This window comes from Helianthus annuus, chromosome 16, assembly GCF_002127325.2.
Source record: "Helianthus annuus cultivar XRQ/B chromosome 16, HanXRQr2.0-SUNRISE, whole genome shotgun sequence".
In the NCBI taxonomy this organism is placed as follows: Eukaryota; Viridiplantae; Streptophyta; class Magnoliopsida; order Asterales; family Asteraceae; genus Helianthus; species Helianthus annuus.
Window position 1 is genome coordinate 59,597,960 of NC_035448.2, and position 17,350 is coordinate 59,615,309.

A 17,350-nucleotide genomic window follows, 5' to 3' on the forward strand; every position below is an offset into this window, starting at 1 on the left:
ATTTTGATTTCGTTTGTATGAACTATAATTTAAATATGAATGTCTTATTTTGCGAAGTCACTCTAGTAAAATTTCTAATTTAAATATTCAATGTTCATATAGTTTTATAGATGTTAGAATGATCTAAGCATGACTCAAAAAAGACTAATCTTTGTTATGGTTATAATGACTTATGGTAAGAAATGCATCACCAAAATCCAAATGGATTGGATTTTGAATTGATCTACGAAGAGTTACTTGTATGCATATCTTGTTCAAGTCACAAACGTGATAAGACCCATGTTACCATTTGAGGTAAGAGGTCATGTGATATCATGTAAGCAATTGTACTTATATTGAATACAAGTAGTTGTATTCATGGTAAATCATATCAATCAATAAAGCTAGCCATATTTTATTATCTACACTAATGTGATCATTAGAAAGGATTAAGTCTTGTTACATAGGTGTGTATATATTTGAATATTTGAAAACGTTCAAAGGATTTTAAAAAATCATTATTATGATCTCAATAAACTGATCATAGTATTTCGGGTTGTCGAACATATAAACATCTTATTAAAAAACTCATGATTATCTGAAATTAGATTTTATGATGAATCATTTGATTTGGTAAGATTGCTATTTGATATTGTATTGAATGCCATGCAAAAACCCATAGTGGTGAAAGGACATGTCATAAGTAGTGATGAACTCATGAGGACCATTTAACTAAATCGTCTCGTATTGCAAAACCTCAGGTAGATGTGAGAATTTATGCAAAACAAATCTAGAACAAGCAATACGTTCTAAAACCCTATTCAGATGGGTTAGTTTTCTATAACTTTATGAAGTATCTCATTAACTTCTTGTAGCTAGTGTGAGCTATGTAGAAGTCGAATGAGATTCGAGGTCAAAACAATGCAAGACCTTAATCCACTAGTAAGTACTAAATGTTGTTATACTTAACGAAAGTTTTAGTAATTAAACAAGCAATAACTATATCTAAATAAAGAGTTATTGAGATCATTAATCAAACGTATCATGTTCAAAGGTATGGCAATTAAAATTGTTTACCATTTATGATATACACGTTAAATTAAGCCTATTGGTTTGCAATGACATGACCAGCACTACCATCATGCGATATCAAATTGAGAATTTGTTTATCATATAATTTGATGACCAGATAGAGTCTCACTTCATTAGATGATTACAAATGTAGTAGACTTAATTAATCATAAAATCTTATAATAAGATTATAAGAAAAGATCCATTTTCATAGTAAATATCAAAATGGAATCTGAATGAACACATTTTTTACCTGACTAGGATAATTGTTTTTCTTGAATTCATGGTGCATTCCATCAAGAAAGCATTTTTCTATAATAGCGTACAAAATGGTTAAAGTATTTGATGCGTCATTATATTTAATAATAGTCACGACAAATAAATTTGGATACAATTTCCCTTATGAGTAACCCTAGCCAGGACATTTACAACGTATAACCTTGTAATTTCACATATAAGTGCAAGATTATAAATCCATTTATGGATAAGAGAAAGTTAAGCTATGAGTTACTATCTTTATGATGACAAGTGATCAAAGTGCTTTGTATTGCGTCACAATAAACATGATATAATATATTTCAAAAAGGCTAGTGGGAGCATTGTAGAAAACACAACTTTATTTAGAGAAGGACCTATTATAACACATAATGAAATACTAAACTTGTAGGATTGCAAGTCATGGTTCGAAATAAGCTCCTTTTAATAATCATAAGCTCATATTTGATTGAATTAATAATGAGAACTACATTCACTATGAGCACGTTTGCATTATTTGATAATGGTTCGCTTGGATAAATAATCTACTTGATAGATTATTGTGCCTAAAGATTTACATTCTCTCAAATACATATTGGCAGAGTTCTAGCTATAATAATTTTCTGAAATTATTGAATGTCAATACGAGAAAGTAGTTTGGTTCTCTTAGGGGTCGTTTGGTTCATGAAATATTTTATAAAGAATTAGAAATGGAATGGATTGGAATTTGATAGGGTGTTTGGTTTGCAAATTTATGTCATGAATTAAAAATGTTTACAAATGAAAATTACGAAACAACCCTTCCTGTCATAACCATTGACTTTGATTTATGTTCCAACCTACAGACTTTGAATCCTGCTTTGCATGCTTTTGTTCTAGTCGACTTTGATTTGTGCTTTCCGTTCTAATCTAAGATGATATCTACTTTGCTTTCTGTTTGATTTCATCATTCTGCTTTCAATAATATTTTTCCAAACAATTTGTTCGATCTTAGCAAAGAAACCTTGATGTATTATGATCCTTTAACCAATAATAACTGTTTATGCCCCATAATCTCCATAAATCAGATTTTTTAGATGTCATTGGAAGTGAATTGATGAATTATGGGGCATAAACATTTATTATTTTTTGTGTTTGTGATGAAAATGAAACAAATGAACCGATTGATTTTCTGTACAGACAAAACAAACAAATGACTGTTGAATTTATGATTAATACAGAACAAATGAGTTATGGGGCCAAAAGCGAACCTTTAAATTTTTCTTTGATCTTACTTTGCAGTTTGAAATCATAGTGTGATTTCGTTAAAAATAGATGAACAAAAACATTGTTAAGGATAATGGGTTTTTTTTTGGTAATCTTTGAACATTCTAACGGAATTTTTAGAAAATCTTCCACACTAGGAAGAAAATCTTCCACATAATGGAAGGAATTTAAATTCCATTAAGTGATGGAAAAATTTTCAATTCTATTTTCTTAATGCACCAACCCAAACACAATTTTTAATGGAAAATTTTTTATTTTAAGGAATTCCATGAACCAAACGACCCCTTAAAATCACTAACTCTTGCCCTCCTCTCTCTCATTTGCAAACCGCGATTAACAACTATTACGATAGAATTTGCCACCTCATGCTTCAAGTTTTTTTAGTAAAAATAACTCATTTATCATATAATTATTTTTTTTATCTCTAATAACTTGCTTTCTTTAATTTTAAAAAGTATAAAGTAAGTTTTTGTATCGTAAGCTATATCAAGTTTAAGATCAAATTGTAGATAATTTATAATAACTATATGAATTATAAACTGATATATCCAATATCAAAAAAATAAAAAAACCCCGCAATCCTAACAAGTACGAGACGCGATATAAAAACAATTTCTGAAATTAGTATTCTACAATTACAAACCCTACCAACATCGCAAACTTTATGTGTATTTAAAAATTTAAAATACAATAAATTATAATGAAATGATGACAAAAATAAGACTATGTAATCCATATCATATTACATACACTAAAGCATTTAATATAATCATTAAATGCTATTTATAACTTTAACTAAATTTAATAAAACACTAGGCACAAAAATCTTATAAAATAAAACTAACAATAAATAGGTTAACAAAAACTTAACTTTCTATAAACAAAATTCACAATTTTTAACCAATCCCTCTCACACAAGTATCCCAAAATCAGGCTTATAAAATGGTGTTTTAGAGATTCAACAGATGTCAGAAAACAAACACACACAGTTTCATCCTTCACCTTCAAACCCCTTCAAAACCCCCCTTTTCTCTTCTTTTCTGTTCTTATTTCTAGAGCGAGCAAGTATCCTAGAGAGAGAGAGAGACAGTGAAGCTATGGCGGACGATTCACCCGCCGGTTCCAGTTCGCCGGAACTTTCGCCGGAGGAAGAGATGAACATCATAAGCGCCACCATATCTGCAGCCGAACATCAACTCACAGTAGGCGATACATTTTGTTTAGTTTCTCGAAGGTAACCGTCACATCGTTTACATATTATTATTCATAAAATGCGTATCTGTATCTGTATATTTCGAAATGATGATCCAACTAACGAACTTCTAGGTTTTGGTAGTAGAATGTAGAGGTTTTTAGAAGAATTAAGGCGGTTAGGTGTTATGTGTTTGAATTTAGGGTCCATGCAGTTGATTTTTGTAGCTGTTTTGTGGAATTAGGGCTTAGTTTGATGGTTTGTGTAGCTGATCCAGTAAGAATATCATTTTCAACATGAATTTTGAAGTTTTAAATTTATAATTGAGTGTTTTGATTTCCAAAAATGTAAGATGTTTTATGAGAATTTAGGGCTTTATCTGATGAGGAAGCCTTAGCCTGTTGTTTTTTTAATTGTCTGTTAAATATTATCTGCAATTAGGGCTTAGTTTGATAGTAGTTGTTGATTGTTTGTATGTAAGAGATGGTAGATAGTTTGTGTAGCTGTTCTAGTAAGAGTATCATTTTGAATAAGAATTTAGGTTTACAGCATGAATTTAGAAGTTTCAAGTTGATGATTGAATGTGTTGGTTTTTGGAAATGTGTGATGTTTAATGAGAAATTAGGGCTTTATCTAACGAGGAAGCCTGTTGTTTTTTAATAATCTGATAAATGTTATCTGCAATTAGGGTTTAGTTAAATGAATTACAGATGCTGTAGTTGTAGATTTTTAATCAGGGAAGAGTATCTTTGCTCGGTTTTGACATTGCAGTCGATGAGTTTTTTCCTTTTGGGGTAGAATGTGGTAGGGTTTAAAAGTATTACGGCGTTTCGTACCTAATTTAACTTCGCTATTTAGTCATTACTACATGAATACCGATTTGTCATTACATATTTCACTGTCAATGCATGAATTTGGATCCAGTGAGGAATTTCTTTTCTTGAACTGGCATTGTTCAGAACTTTAATAATAAGTACATTTATAAGGTCACATTAGTAATAAACCTAAGTAACCTAGAGTTGCGGACGCATATTAAGCATGCAATGAGATTTAAGGAAAGCAAACTAAATGCTTGGAGAACATGTAATGGGAATACATTATGTATTTATTAATGGAACTTGAATCGAGACTTTAAAGTGATGGAGAACGTTAGATTCTATATCTTCATAGTTACTAAGAGTTGATCTCTTTTCATATGTTGATCATTATTTATGAACTAATTAGGGGTTTCACTTGCTACTGATTGAAAGCGTTATATTTCGGATCTTCATAGTTGCTGTTTGTTTAAATGGTCATTAATGTAAAACGATTATTGATGAGAATTAGGTTAAAAACCCTGAATGCGCACGTAAAACTAAAGCCCGCAAAACACAATTATGATTTGAGACGATATTGAGTTGGCTTGCAAGAAATCAAGTGATTACCTAAATAAAATAAGTAGCAACAAATTTTAATCTATATTTGATTTGAGTAACCAGAAGGTCTCTTGCCTATTGGTCAACATTGACCTTTTATGTTTCATCACATCTAAAAATTTGCATTTTGAGTCTCCCCAACCACAAGAAAGCTACCATAATACAAGCCCACAAGAAAGCTTAGGGTAAATTAAAACCCATATTAAAAACACAAAATCAATAGATTTCTAATTAATAATCAACGCATACGCCATAGTTAATCTGCTTATTAGACCGCAGGATCTATGTTTCTACTTAAATTTACGCGTACATGTTTGTAATATGTACGGATGTACGTATATGCATGCATATGTAACATATTAAACTGCAGGTATCCTGCGTAGCTAGATACATTATTCTAGAAACATCTTTACAAGTGAAGGCAGATCTAAAAGATAAAATGGTGTTGTCTGAATCATGTTATAATTCATGCAACTGACTTTAACCTCAACAGCTTTTAAACCAGCATTTAAATTTCATTTTGACAGATGGTTGGAAAAATGGATAAATTACACTAATAAGAAGAAAATAAGTACAAACGAGGGATCATCTTCAGATCATCAAGATTTAAACAGTGCAAGTACTCCAAAACGGCCATCAAGCATAGACAATTCGGATTTGGTTAATGAATCAGCATCTGATAATTCAACCATGGGTATCGAGCTCCATGATTCACTACAAGAGAACACTCATTACACATTGGTTCCAGAACAAACTTGGAATCAATTCTATGCATGGTTATTATTCTCTTCCATTCTTAATTATTATATACAAATTGTATAATAGAAGCGTTATAAAACATATTTGGTGCAAAACATTCATAGGTATGGAGGTGGGCCTAAACTGGCACGGAAAGCGATAAGTTGTGGCGCATCAGAGACAGTATTGACTGTGGAAGTTTATCCTCTACGCCTTCATCTACATCTGATGCCAAAAGCTGACCAGTGTACCATAAGAATAAGCAAAAGGGTATGCCTATTGTTTGTTATATGATAATTATTCACATGTTTCAAATACGGGTTCTTAATTAACATTTTAAGATTTGAATTATTGTGAGCAGGAGACAATTGGAGCCCTACACAAAAAGGCTTGCGAGATATTTCAGCTTAATTCCGAACAAGTAAAAATATTATTCATACTATCATCCACTTTGGATAACAAATGTGTTAAATTGTTTATTTGTTAATAATGCTGTGCCAGGTAAGCATTTGGGACTACTTCAGCCACCGAAAACATGCTTTGATGAATGACATGGATAAAACACTTGAGGATGCCAACATACAAATGGATCAGGATGTAAGTTATTTGCTTTTTTATGTGTTACATTCCCTTACATTAAAGACAACACTGTTGGTTGGTGTCTCATACAGAGTCTTCATTTACATACTTGTATTTAAGAATCATTTCATACACATTTTATTTTACACAGATCTTGGTGGAAGTGAGTGATGATGGTGGTTGTACAAGTGATGTTCAAGAGAACGGGTTTACTAAAAGTCACACGTCGTCAACACTTGTAGAACCTTCGAAAACAAACTATTCTATTGCAAGCAAGGGTGCCCCGAGGAACAATAATAATTCGGAGTTACCACAGATTCAGAGTTTGGCTTCTGGAATTAGAGAATCAGAAGATCACAAGGCACCACCTGTGTCTGTTGGTGTTAGTACACGTGGCTCTTTTGGTGGTCTAACTGGATTACTGAATTTGGGAAATACATGCTTTATGAACAGTGCTATACAGTGTTTAGTTCATACCCCTGAATTTGCCATGTATTTCCGTGAAGATTTTCATCAAGAGATTAACTGGCATAACCCTCTAGGGATGGTGGTAAGTAGTTAGTTACAACCCATTTATCTGAAAATTTGGTCGATTCAGTTTGTATTTATTGAACGGGTCAAATGTAATTGATTATATGTAGGGTGAACTAGCTTTATCATTTGGTGAGTTACTTAGGAAGTTGTGGGCCCCGGGACGCACTCCATTTGCTCCTAAGCAATTTAAAGCAAAGCTTGCTCGTTTTGCACCACAATTTAGTGGATACAGTCAGCATGATTCTCAGGAGCTTTTGGCGTTTTTGCTTGATGGACTTCATGAAGATCTGAACCGTGTGAAACATAAACCTTACATCAAGTCAAGAGATGCTGATGGTCGACCTGACGAAGAAGTTGCTGACGAGTACTGGGCAAATCATATTTCTCGTAATGATTCGATAATCGTTGATGTTTGTCAAGTAAGTTGTTTGCTAATAGATAAATGATTCAATATTTAGGACTTGATAATTTATTACTTTAAATGTTTGTGTAAGTACAGGGGCAATATAAATCGACTTTGGTTTGTCCTGTTTGTGAGAAGATTTCAGTTACATTTGACCCGTTCATGTATCTTTCATTACCACTTCAATCAACTACAACGCGTACGATGACAGTAACGGTTTTCAGTTGTGATGGAAGTGGGGTGCCTGCTAGTTGCACGGTAACCGTGCCCAAACAGGGACGTTGCAGGGACTTGGTTCAAGCAGTTAGCAGTGCTTGTGGTTTAAAGCAAAACGAGAAAGTTTTTCTAGCCGAGGTGAACACTTTAGCCTTAATTAACCGTTGGTTCTTGATTTTTGATTAAGATGTGTTGTTGTTTACAGATACGAAACCATTTGATTCACCGGTTTCTTGAAGATCCTCTCATGTCATTATCTTCCATAAAAGATGATGACCATCTTAGTGCTTACAAGATCCCGAAATCGATGAAAAACACTAAATTTCTTCAGTTGATTCACCGTCGCCAAGAGCTGTAAGTTCACCAGCCTTGTTCAATCGTTTACAAATACAAACACGAACACATATTCAGTACAGACTCGATCTAGCCTATTCGTACAGTAACAGACACAAATATGCATCAACAAATTCCCCCTTGGACGTTGCCATCGAATCTTGAACTTTGTTGTTAAATGCTGTGATGAATATGCTGCAACTTCAGTCACGTATCTGTTGATGTCATCTCATATGCGTCAACAGATTCCCCCTTGATGGATCTTCGGGTTTGGAGAAACTTCTAATTGAATTAATCATCACAATTTCCTTTCGTAGAGAAACCATGTGATTTAGTACATATTACCTTTCATAGCAAGTTAAATAAAAAAAGGTCTTTATAATAGCAAGTTATTGTAAATGATACATTTATTTGATACATAGATTCAGTGATTCACTCTATGGTAACTGAAACATTTTTCTCATTATTCTTTTTCTCTGTTTATTTTAAGGGAAACCGGTAACGCGCGGGGCACTTCAGGTTGGAAAGCTTATGGAACCCCGCTTGTTTTTCCGGTTTCTTGTGATGCGACCATTACAAGAGGTGATATACAGTTAATCGTTCACACAATGCTCTCCCCCATGCTAAAAACCGACACATCAGACCTCAAGAATGTGAATGTTGAGCCAGAGTCAGATTGTAAAGAGAATGATGGTCCTGATAAACCTCAACTAAAACTTCCGTTAAAGTTGGTTGATGGAAACAATGCATGTATAGATCTTTCGGTTGGAGAAGAGAGAACCGTAAGATTGCCCTCATCCTCATTGTCGGTATTGCTTTTCATCGATTGGTCCCCAAAGCTTTTACAAAAATATGAGACGCAATATCTCGAAAAATTGCCCGAAGTTTTCAAAACCGGACCTTCAAAAAAGGCTCGCGCTGAACCTTTGTCTTTATACACATGCTTAGAAGCTTTCTTACGTGAGGAGCCATTGGTACCCGAAGACATGTGGTAAGATTTTTTGGTCAACTTTTAACCCATTTGGCTCATTCTCCTTTTTGCTAATCTTAAATTGGCATTGGTGAAGGTTCTGTCCGCAGTGCAAAGAGAGAAGGCAAGCGAGTAAAAAGTTAGATCTTTGGAGGCTCCCGGAAGTACTTGTGATCCATTTGAAAAGGTTCTCGTATAGCAGATCCATGAAGCATAAGCTTGAAACGTTTGTCAACTTCCCTATACATGATTTTGACTTGACAAATTACATTGCAAATAAAAACAACTCGAGTCGACAAGTATACGACCTTTATGCCTTAACCAATCACTATGGCAGCATGGGGAGTGGCCACTATACCGCTCATATTAAGGTCACCTCATAAACTCTTAATAATAATAATAATACTATTGATATATATGTTTCTTTTCTTCTTTCTGATGAATGATATGACTTGTGACATGCAGCTTATTGATGAAAACCGATGGTACAACTTTGATGACAATCATATATCACCTATTAATGAAGATGAAGTAAAGACAAATGCTGCGTATGTGCTATTTTACAGGAGGGTGAGAAGCGACTAATCCTTGCAGCACAAGTGACCGCAGTGCATTCATATACATTGATAACAATAACAGATATGATTCAACAGTCTGAATGAAGTTATAAAGTACAAATTTTTGGTCTTGGGGGTTAAAAGTTACAAATGAGCTCCTATATGATGCATACATATCCATCCATCCATCCATCCATCCATCAAGATAGAAGCATACAGGCAAAAGCATGTCATGTTTAGGTTTTGTCAGTTTCAGCTATTTGTTAACCACCTGCATTTCGGTTAAACAATTTTTGCTACTTTCAGAATTAACTGATTGTTTCAGATTATATGGTTCTGTATGTATAGGCTGCAACAGACCCATGTGTACGTGTTCTTATGGTTCCATATGAATAGGCTGCAAGGGGTTTGTTTACTTGAGCTTGAGCATCTTAGCTACTCTTAAACCTGACTTGATTGCTTGATAAGTTTTCATGATCTAGGCTTGAACTTGGCTCCGATCACTTCGAGATCGGTTCACAAGACTTGAAAAGCTTGATAAGAATAAGAGCTTAGGTTGAGTCGTTACACTCTTGACCTCATTTGTTTCAAGCTTGTTGAATTAAAGCTTGACTTAAATGATTAGATTTTGAGCTTGAGCCCAAATAAGTTGATGAAAACTTGACTTGTTTGTAGCTTTAGGCGTTATGTTAAACCTTGTTTAGCTCAGATGGGTTTGCAACACTCCTCTGGGTAGAAGTACACAAAAAAACTGGGTATGGAACCCGACCCGGAAAACATGAAATCGGGTACTAAGAAATCTGTGACCTTACCTGTTAGGCGTGTGAAAAAACCAAAACCAAAAGCGCATCGTATCCGTAACCCATATAACCGAACCTGAATTGCCCATTCGTATTTCTTGGACCGCATCCGAATCGGGAATTAGGTTTTCGGATTGGATGTTGGATATGTATTTTTTTGATTTCGATTTGTTCGGTTTAGCTATGATTTAGCTAATTTTCTTTCACATCCAACCATCATTATATCTTGTGATATTTGTACATAAACTGTGGAGTCATTTAGCTTATCTATTATGTGTACATAGCTTATAAATCTATAACAAAACAGCAGCGAATTCATACTTCAATATGTTGTTCATAGTTGTAAATCCATATCTATTATGTGTTAATAACTTTAATGTGTTGTTGACTTGTTTTGAGTTCTGCATGGGTTTAGGACCATCTAAAAGTATGACAAGATCAAAAGATCATGAAGAATAATTAGACAAAAATGTAATTTTCGGTTGATTCGATTTGTTCGAATTTTTACCGAAACCTATTCGAATTGGTTGGACACTGCCGGATTCGGATACCAATTAGGGTCTAGAAAGTTTCAAATCTGAACAAACCCGACCCGAGCAAATCGAATTAACCATTACTCGAACAGATGAACATCCCTATTATCCGCAGGTTATAGAATGGTTCCATACCCTCAATGATTTGAAACGGTACCGGCATTTGAGGGTAAAAACCGGTACTATACCGATACCGAAAATATCAAAAACGGTACCGAATCAATACAAAAACTGTACCCGGTTTGGTAAATTCGGTATCGGTGCCAGTTTAGTATCGATACCCGATACCATTTGCTCATCCGTAGATGATGTTATTGTTATAATATTAAAATAAGAAAAATGAAAGAAAAAAACACTAAAGTAAAAAACTATAAAAAGAAAAAGGAAAAGAAAAAAAGAAATCAAAGGAAAAAATGAGAAACGGTTCATCAAGACTTTCAATTCATATATATATATATAGTGTATTTGACCGCGCCTTGCAGCGGTATGGAACCGCGAGTACTGGATCGGTATCGCTTTGTTCGCTAAAGTACCAGTAACACGTTCACTAAGTATAGAAATCAACACGTGTTTTATATCGATCGAAAATGATAGAAGCGAACACCAGTTCAGATCGTCACGGTATCGATATTTATATACCATCGCAGACAGAGTTGTATAAATGAAAAATTATCCAAACCAAAAACAATAAAAGTGATACTGGTCCTGGTGCCAATGTTATTCGGTATGATACAGTGTAAGTTTATTGAAAACAAAAATAATAAAATATATTGTTCCTTCGGTTTTGGCACGGTTCACTACGGTAGCGGTACTGTATCCGTTATGAAACATGAAGCCATAAAATGGATACAAGTACCGTTATTGTTCTTGTTCGGTACGGTATGATAGTGATATGGTGCCAGTTTATCGAAATCATAAAACAATAAAACTAAATACGTGCATCGATACATTTCAGCTCATTCTGATACGATTGCGACATAATATCCATTTTCAATAAAAGTTATATCACAATGTTGAAAAAAATTAAACAGAGAGCAGACAATAAATTACCATTCATCGTCCATTTTGGTTCGGTTTGACACAACAACGAAATGGTATCCATTTTCAATAAAAGTTATATAGCAATGTCAAAAAAATATATAAACATAGTTATGGAATATGATTTTTTTTAAAGTTAACCAACAGAATTTATTAAAAAAATCAAACTAAATAATAAATAAAAAATAAACAAACACTTTAAAAAGTGTATCAGTGTTCATTGTTCATGGAGAGTTTATATTCATATATATAATATAATAATTTAGTGCAGATAATTGTTTTTATTCTTAAAGTTATTTATTTAGTATATATATACATTTACTGAGATACTTTCACATAATAATTATAAATGTTTACTGAATTACTATTATTATATTATATTATATTATATTATCCATTTTCAATAAAAGTTATATAGCAATGTCAAAAAAATATATAAACATAGTTATGGAATATGATTTTTTTTAAAGTTAACCAACAGAATTTATTAAAAAAATCAAACTACATAATAAATAAAAAATAAACAAACACTTTAAAAAGTGTATCAGTGTTCATTGTTCATGGAGAGTTTAGATTCATATATATAATATAATAATTTAGTGCAGATAATTGTTTCTATTCTTAAAGTTATTTATTTAGTATATATATACATTTACTGAGATACTTTCACATAATAATTCTAAATGTTTACTGAATTACTATTATTATATTATATTATATTATATTATATTATATTATATTATATTATATTATATTATATTATATTATATTATATTATATTATATTATATTATATTATATTATATTATATTATATTATATTATATTATATTATATTATATTATATTATATTATATTATATTATATTATATTATTTATTTATTATTATTTATACAATTTCTAATTGTTACACCCGTGTGTCACACGGGTTGAACAATTTAAACTATATAATAAATATTTCTTGTAAATGGAAATCAAAGACGGAGACATTTATATATATTTGATAAATAATGAAACTAATAATAATAGTAAAAAAATCTCATACATGTGTACAAAGTCGTCTGTAAGAATTCATGTACCCTGTTTGAGCTCGAAAAAATATGTTCTTTCGTAATGTTTTAATATTATTATTTAATTTTGTCACACCCCCAAAATCCCACCTGCGGAGTACTACCGCTTGGAGGCGTGACTGACCAGGATCCAGCCACCAATCATACTGAACAAGCATATAAGTAGTTATAAAAGTTTAACCATCAGGATTGGTATTTCAAAACAAACAAGTTTAAGTTGCAAGCGGAAGCATAAGATTTAAAGTTATAACATAAGTTCCAAAAGTTTCAAGTTTAACATAGCATGTAGCAATCCCTGTCCCACAACGATCCTCCTCCATGCAAGCTCCCACTGAGTACCTATGGTCCTGCAAAGCATGTAGTAACGAGTCAACAACTAGTTGAGTGAGTTCACGGGTGGGCGTTCGTTTTAGTTGTTTCGAAAACAGTTTACTTTTAACTGGCATCCTGCCGTGGGGGTTACCCCATAGTTTAAAAACGTGACATGTTCGTTCCTAGTTACTCCGGCACTCCGGCCGTGGGGGCTACCCCATGTAGTTATCAGGCATTTCGGCCGTGGGGGCTACCCCATGTGTACATCATCCGGCTCTCCAGCCGTGGGGGCTACCCCATGTGCATACTAGACTCGTTACCGTATCGATTGCTGACTGTAGTCATGTTTATGTGCCCTGAAAACATCAATGTCTATCATCATTGACGTGCCCCAGATCCATTAGTTCACGCCCGTCCTCTGCGGCACGGTGTGAGGCTTGTCAGACCTAAATAGCGCTATCTAACTAATGACCCGCTCGCCATTGGCCCGGCGATTAGTCGATACAAAAAGGAGGGACTTCGTGATAGAGTTTTAGTCTAGTACGTTTATCCGTCCATCCGGACGAGGAATCACATTCCTGAACCACTGACGTCCTGCCCAAGGAGGACGAGGAACCCACGTTCCTTAACCCCGTTCCCAACCCAGGGAATCCCATGCTTTGTAGAGGGTGTGAACTCACCTTGGTTTGCTCGGCAGTTAATCACAGAAAGATCAGTCAAGTCGCAAGTAGTCAATTACGTCCTAACACGGATATCACTTATAATCAGATTCGAACCAAGTAGTGCACAAATGTTCAACACGTATGGCAAGCACGTTTAACAGTACACAGTATCAACAGTAGCACATAAGGTTCACAAGTTCAGCCCAACTACTTAGGCCCAAACACGTAAAAGCAGATAACACAGAAGCCCATCAGTCTGGCCCATTAACTTAGGCCCAAAGTGTGGTCTCGAGTCGCAACCGGACTCGCAAGCATGGTCTCGAGTCATGCTGTGTGTTGATCATGGATGGTTGCGAGTCGCAACCGGTGTCGCAACCATGGTTTCGGTTCATCATGCTAAGGTCTCGAGTCGCAACGGGACTCGTAACCTGTGGTCTCGGCTTGTCCTGCTATGGTTGCGAGTCGCAACCGCGTGGTCTCGAGTCATCACGCTGTGGTTGCGAGTCGCAACCGGGTGATTGCGAGTCGGTAACAGTCGTTTTCATGTTCACGTGTTGATGCAGATGGTCAGATTAATGGTACAGTATAATCAGGCCCAAATCCGGAAATAACCAATAGAATTCCACTAACATATTTCCTAATCAGGTTATTAGTCAAAGATGGATCAAAATCACAAGGGTTTTCAATCTTCAACTATCATTCAAAGTGTTCTTCATACATTCAAAGCATATATTCAAGTTCTTCATAACATAAACAACACTTATTCACCCAAAATCATGAACAACTATCAAGATACAATTTACTAGCATGCATCCTACTTGACAACCATATTTATTAGCCGATTTTTCTTAGTATAAATACCCAAACTTTTCGGATCAAACCCAAATGCAACCAATATCATCATTCACCTTTTTGTCATACCATGAACCCATTTTCAACATCAAATATGTATAGTTCCACTCATAACAAGAAACATTCATGAACCGATTTCTTTTCAAAACATTATGTATAACTCATCTTAACATATTGTCACATAATCTCATCTTACAAACATAACATAAACACACTAACATTTAACAAAGCATTAAGAACACTAACCGGTTATGGGTTTCGAGGGTGTGTGAAAGGCTTCCAACCGGGTGTGTGTGTGAGCCGATCCAAGTCCAAAGATCCAAGAATGGTGGAGTGTGTTTGTGTTCTAGAGTTTAGGTGAGAGAGAGAAGTAGGAGAGTGTGTGTTGTAATGTTCAACAAATGGCAAAAACTAACTAAGGGTAGTTTATATAGTCAAGTTCCAAGTGTGTGCACCCTTAGTGGGTTTCGAGTGGGGTTTACGGCCCAAAGGCCCAACCGGCTAAAAGTTCTCGGCCCAAGTTCACTCGGTCACTATTCACTCGAGACCTCATGGTCTCGAGTCGGGTTCTTTGTTCTCGTGTTGGGTTCTCGGTTCACATAAAACACGTACACGTATATATATACAAATGCACATATACAAAGCACGTAAAAGTTCACGTTATCATTTTAACTAGTCACATAACGTACAAGCAAGTTACATCAAGACACAACGAAAGGTTCTAGGTTTCGGGTTGTCACATCATCCCCAAGTTGAAAGAAATTTCGTCCCGAAATTTGACGGCACTCACTGAGGAAGCTAGTTAGGTTGCAAGGTTTTCCCGGTTTTCCTGGGGTGTCACATCCACCCCCCGTTGATCTGGAATTTCGTCCCGAAATTCCGTAGCTTCAGCCTCAGTAGCGTTTGTACTGTTCTCAAACAGTTGGGGATACTTTTGTTTCATCCGATCTTCGCGCTCCCAGGTAAACTCTGGGCCGCGACGTGAGTTCCAACGAACTCGAACAAGAGGTATTCTAGTGTTCTTGAGGACCTTAACATCCCGGTCCGTGATCTCGACAGGTTCTTCGACGAATTTCAACTGTTCGTCGATCGTGAGTTCCTTCAGAGGAACTACGTGCGTCTCATCTGACAGACACTTCTTCAGATTTGACACATGGAAAACGTTGTGAACTGCCCCGAGTTCTGCTGGTAATTTCAGTCGGTAGGCCACCTTGCCTATTTTCTCAAGAATTTCGAAAGGTCCAACGTACCGTGGATTGAGTTTGCCGCGTTTACCAAAACGAACCACACCCTTCCAGGGTGAAACTTTGAGTAAAACCCGCTCCCCAACCTGGAGCTCGAGTGGTTTCCTGCCCTTATCGGTGTATGCCTTCTGACGGTCACGAGCGGCCGCCATGCGTTGTCGTATTTGAGCGATCCGCTCAGTAGTGTCTACCACATGTTCTGGACCAGTGATTTGACTATCCCCCACCTCTGCCCAACAGAGGGGTGACCGGCATTTACGTCCGTACAATGCCTCAAACGGAGCAGCTTTAATGCTGGTGTGGTAGCTGTTATTGTACGAGAATTCCACGAGTGGCAGATGTCTTTCCCAACTGTTGCCAAAGTCGATTACACAAGCGCGAAGCATGTCTTCTAGTGTCTGAATAGTTCGCTCGGACTGCCCGTCCGTCTGTGGGTGATATGCTGTGCTCATATCAAGACGTGAGCCAAAAGACTTGTGCATTGCCTGCCACAGTTCCGAAGTAAAACGTGCATCTCGATCAGTGATAATAGAAGTGGGCACCCCGTGCCTCGAAACAACTTCCTTGAGGTATATTTCTGCTAAAGTGGAGAATTTATCCGTCTCCTTGATTGCCAAAAAGTGTGCGGATTTTGTGAGTCGATCCACGATCACCCAGATAGTATCGTTTCCGCGCTGTGATCTAGGTAGGCCAGTAACAAAATCCATGGAAATTTGCTCCCATTTCCATTGTGGTATCTCTGGTTGCTGAAGTAGGCCTGAAGGTTTCTGATATTCCGTCTTGACTCGCGCACAAGTCAAACACTTGCTGACGTAAGTTGCTATGTGGGCCTTCATGCTAGGCCACCAATACGTAGTTTTAATATCGTGGTACATCTTGTCCGAACCAGGGTGTACCGAGTAGCGGGATTTGTGCGCTTCATCCATCACAAGTTCTCGTAAGTCGCCATAGTGCGGGACCCAAATGCGTCCTGTTACATAATAAGCACCGTCTTCCTTCTGTTCTAAACGTTGCCTTGACCCGCGTAGAGCTTCAGCTCTAACGTTTTCTGGTTTCAGTGCTTCTATCTGAGCAGCTCGTATTTGCGAAGGTAGACTAGAATGGATCGTGAGTTGTAGAGCTCTTACGCGCTTAGGCGTAGTGTCCTTCCGACTGAGGGCGTCTGCCACAACATTGGCCTTGCCTGGGTGATACCTGATAGAGCACTCGTAGTCATTCAGCAGCTCGACCCATCGTCGCTGCCGCATATTCAGTTCCTTCTGCTTGAATATGTGCTCTAGACTCCTGTGGTCAGTGTAGATGGCGCACTTGGTTCCGTAAAGGTAATGCCGCC

At 36.0% G+C, this 17,350-nt stretch overlaps 1 protein-coding gene across 1 annotated transcript; it reads left to right on the forward strand.

Moving 5' to 3' along the window:
• The first annotated feature begins 3,520 nt into the window (after positions 1–3,520).
• LOC110868191 (ubiquitin carboxyl-terminal hydrolase 5) lies at positions 3,521–9,925 on the forward strand. Its single transcript, XM_022117297.2, has 12 exons — positions 3,521–3,805; positions 5,706–5,954; positions 6,042–6,186; positions 6,278–6,337; positions 6,418–6,513; positions 6,647–7,045; positions 7,137–7,448; positions 7,529–7,786; positions 7,854–8,002; positions 8,472–8,972; positions 9,049–9,322; positions 9,417–9,925. Exons 1-12 carry the CDS (start codon positions 3,537–3,539, stop codon positions 9,534–9,536), a joined length of 2,832 nt encoding a protein of 943 aa, XP_021972989.1. The 5' UTR covers positions 3,521–3,536; the 3' UTR covers positions 9,537–9,925.
• The last annotated feature ends 7,425 nt before the right edge of the window (positions 9,926–17,350 follow it).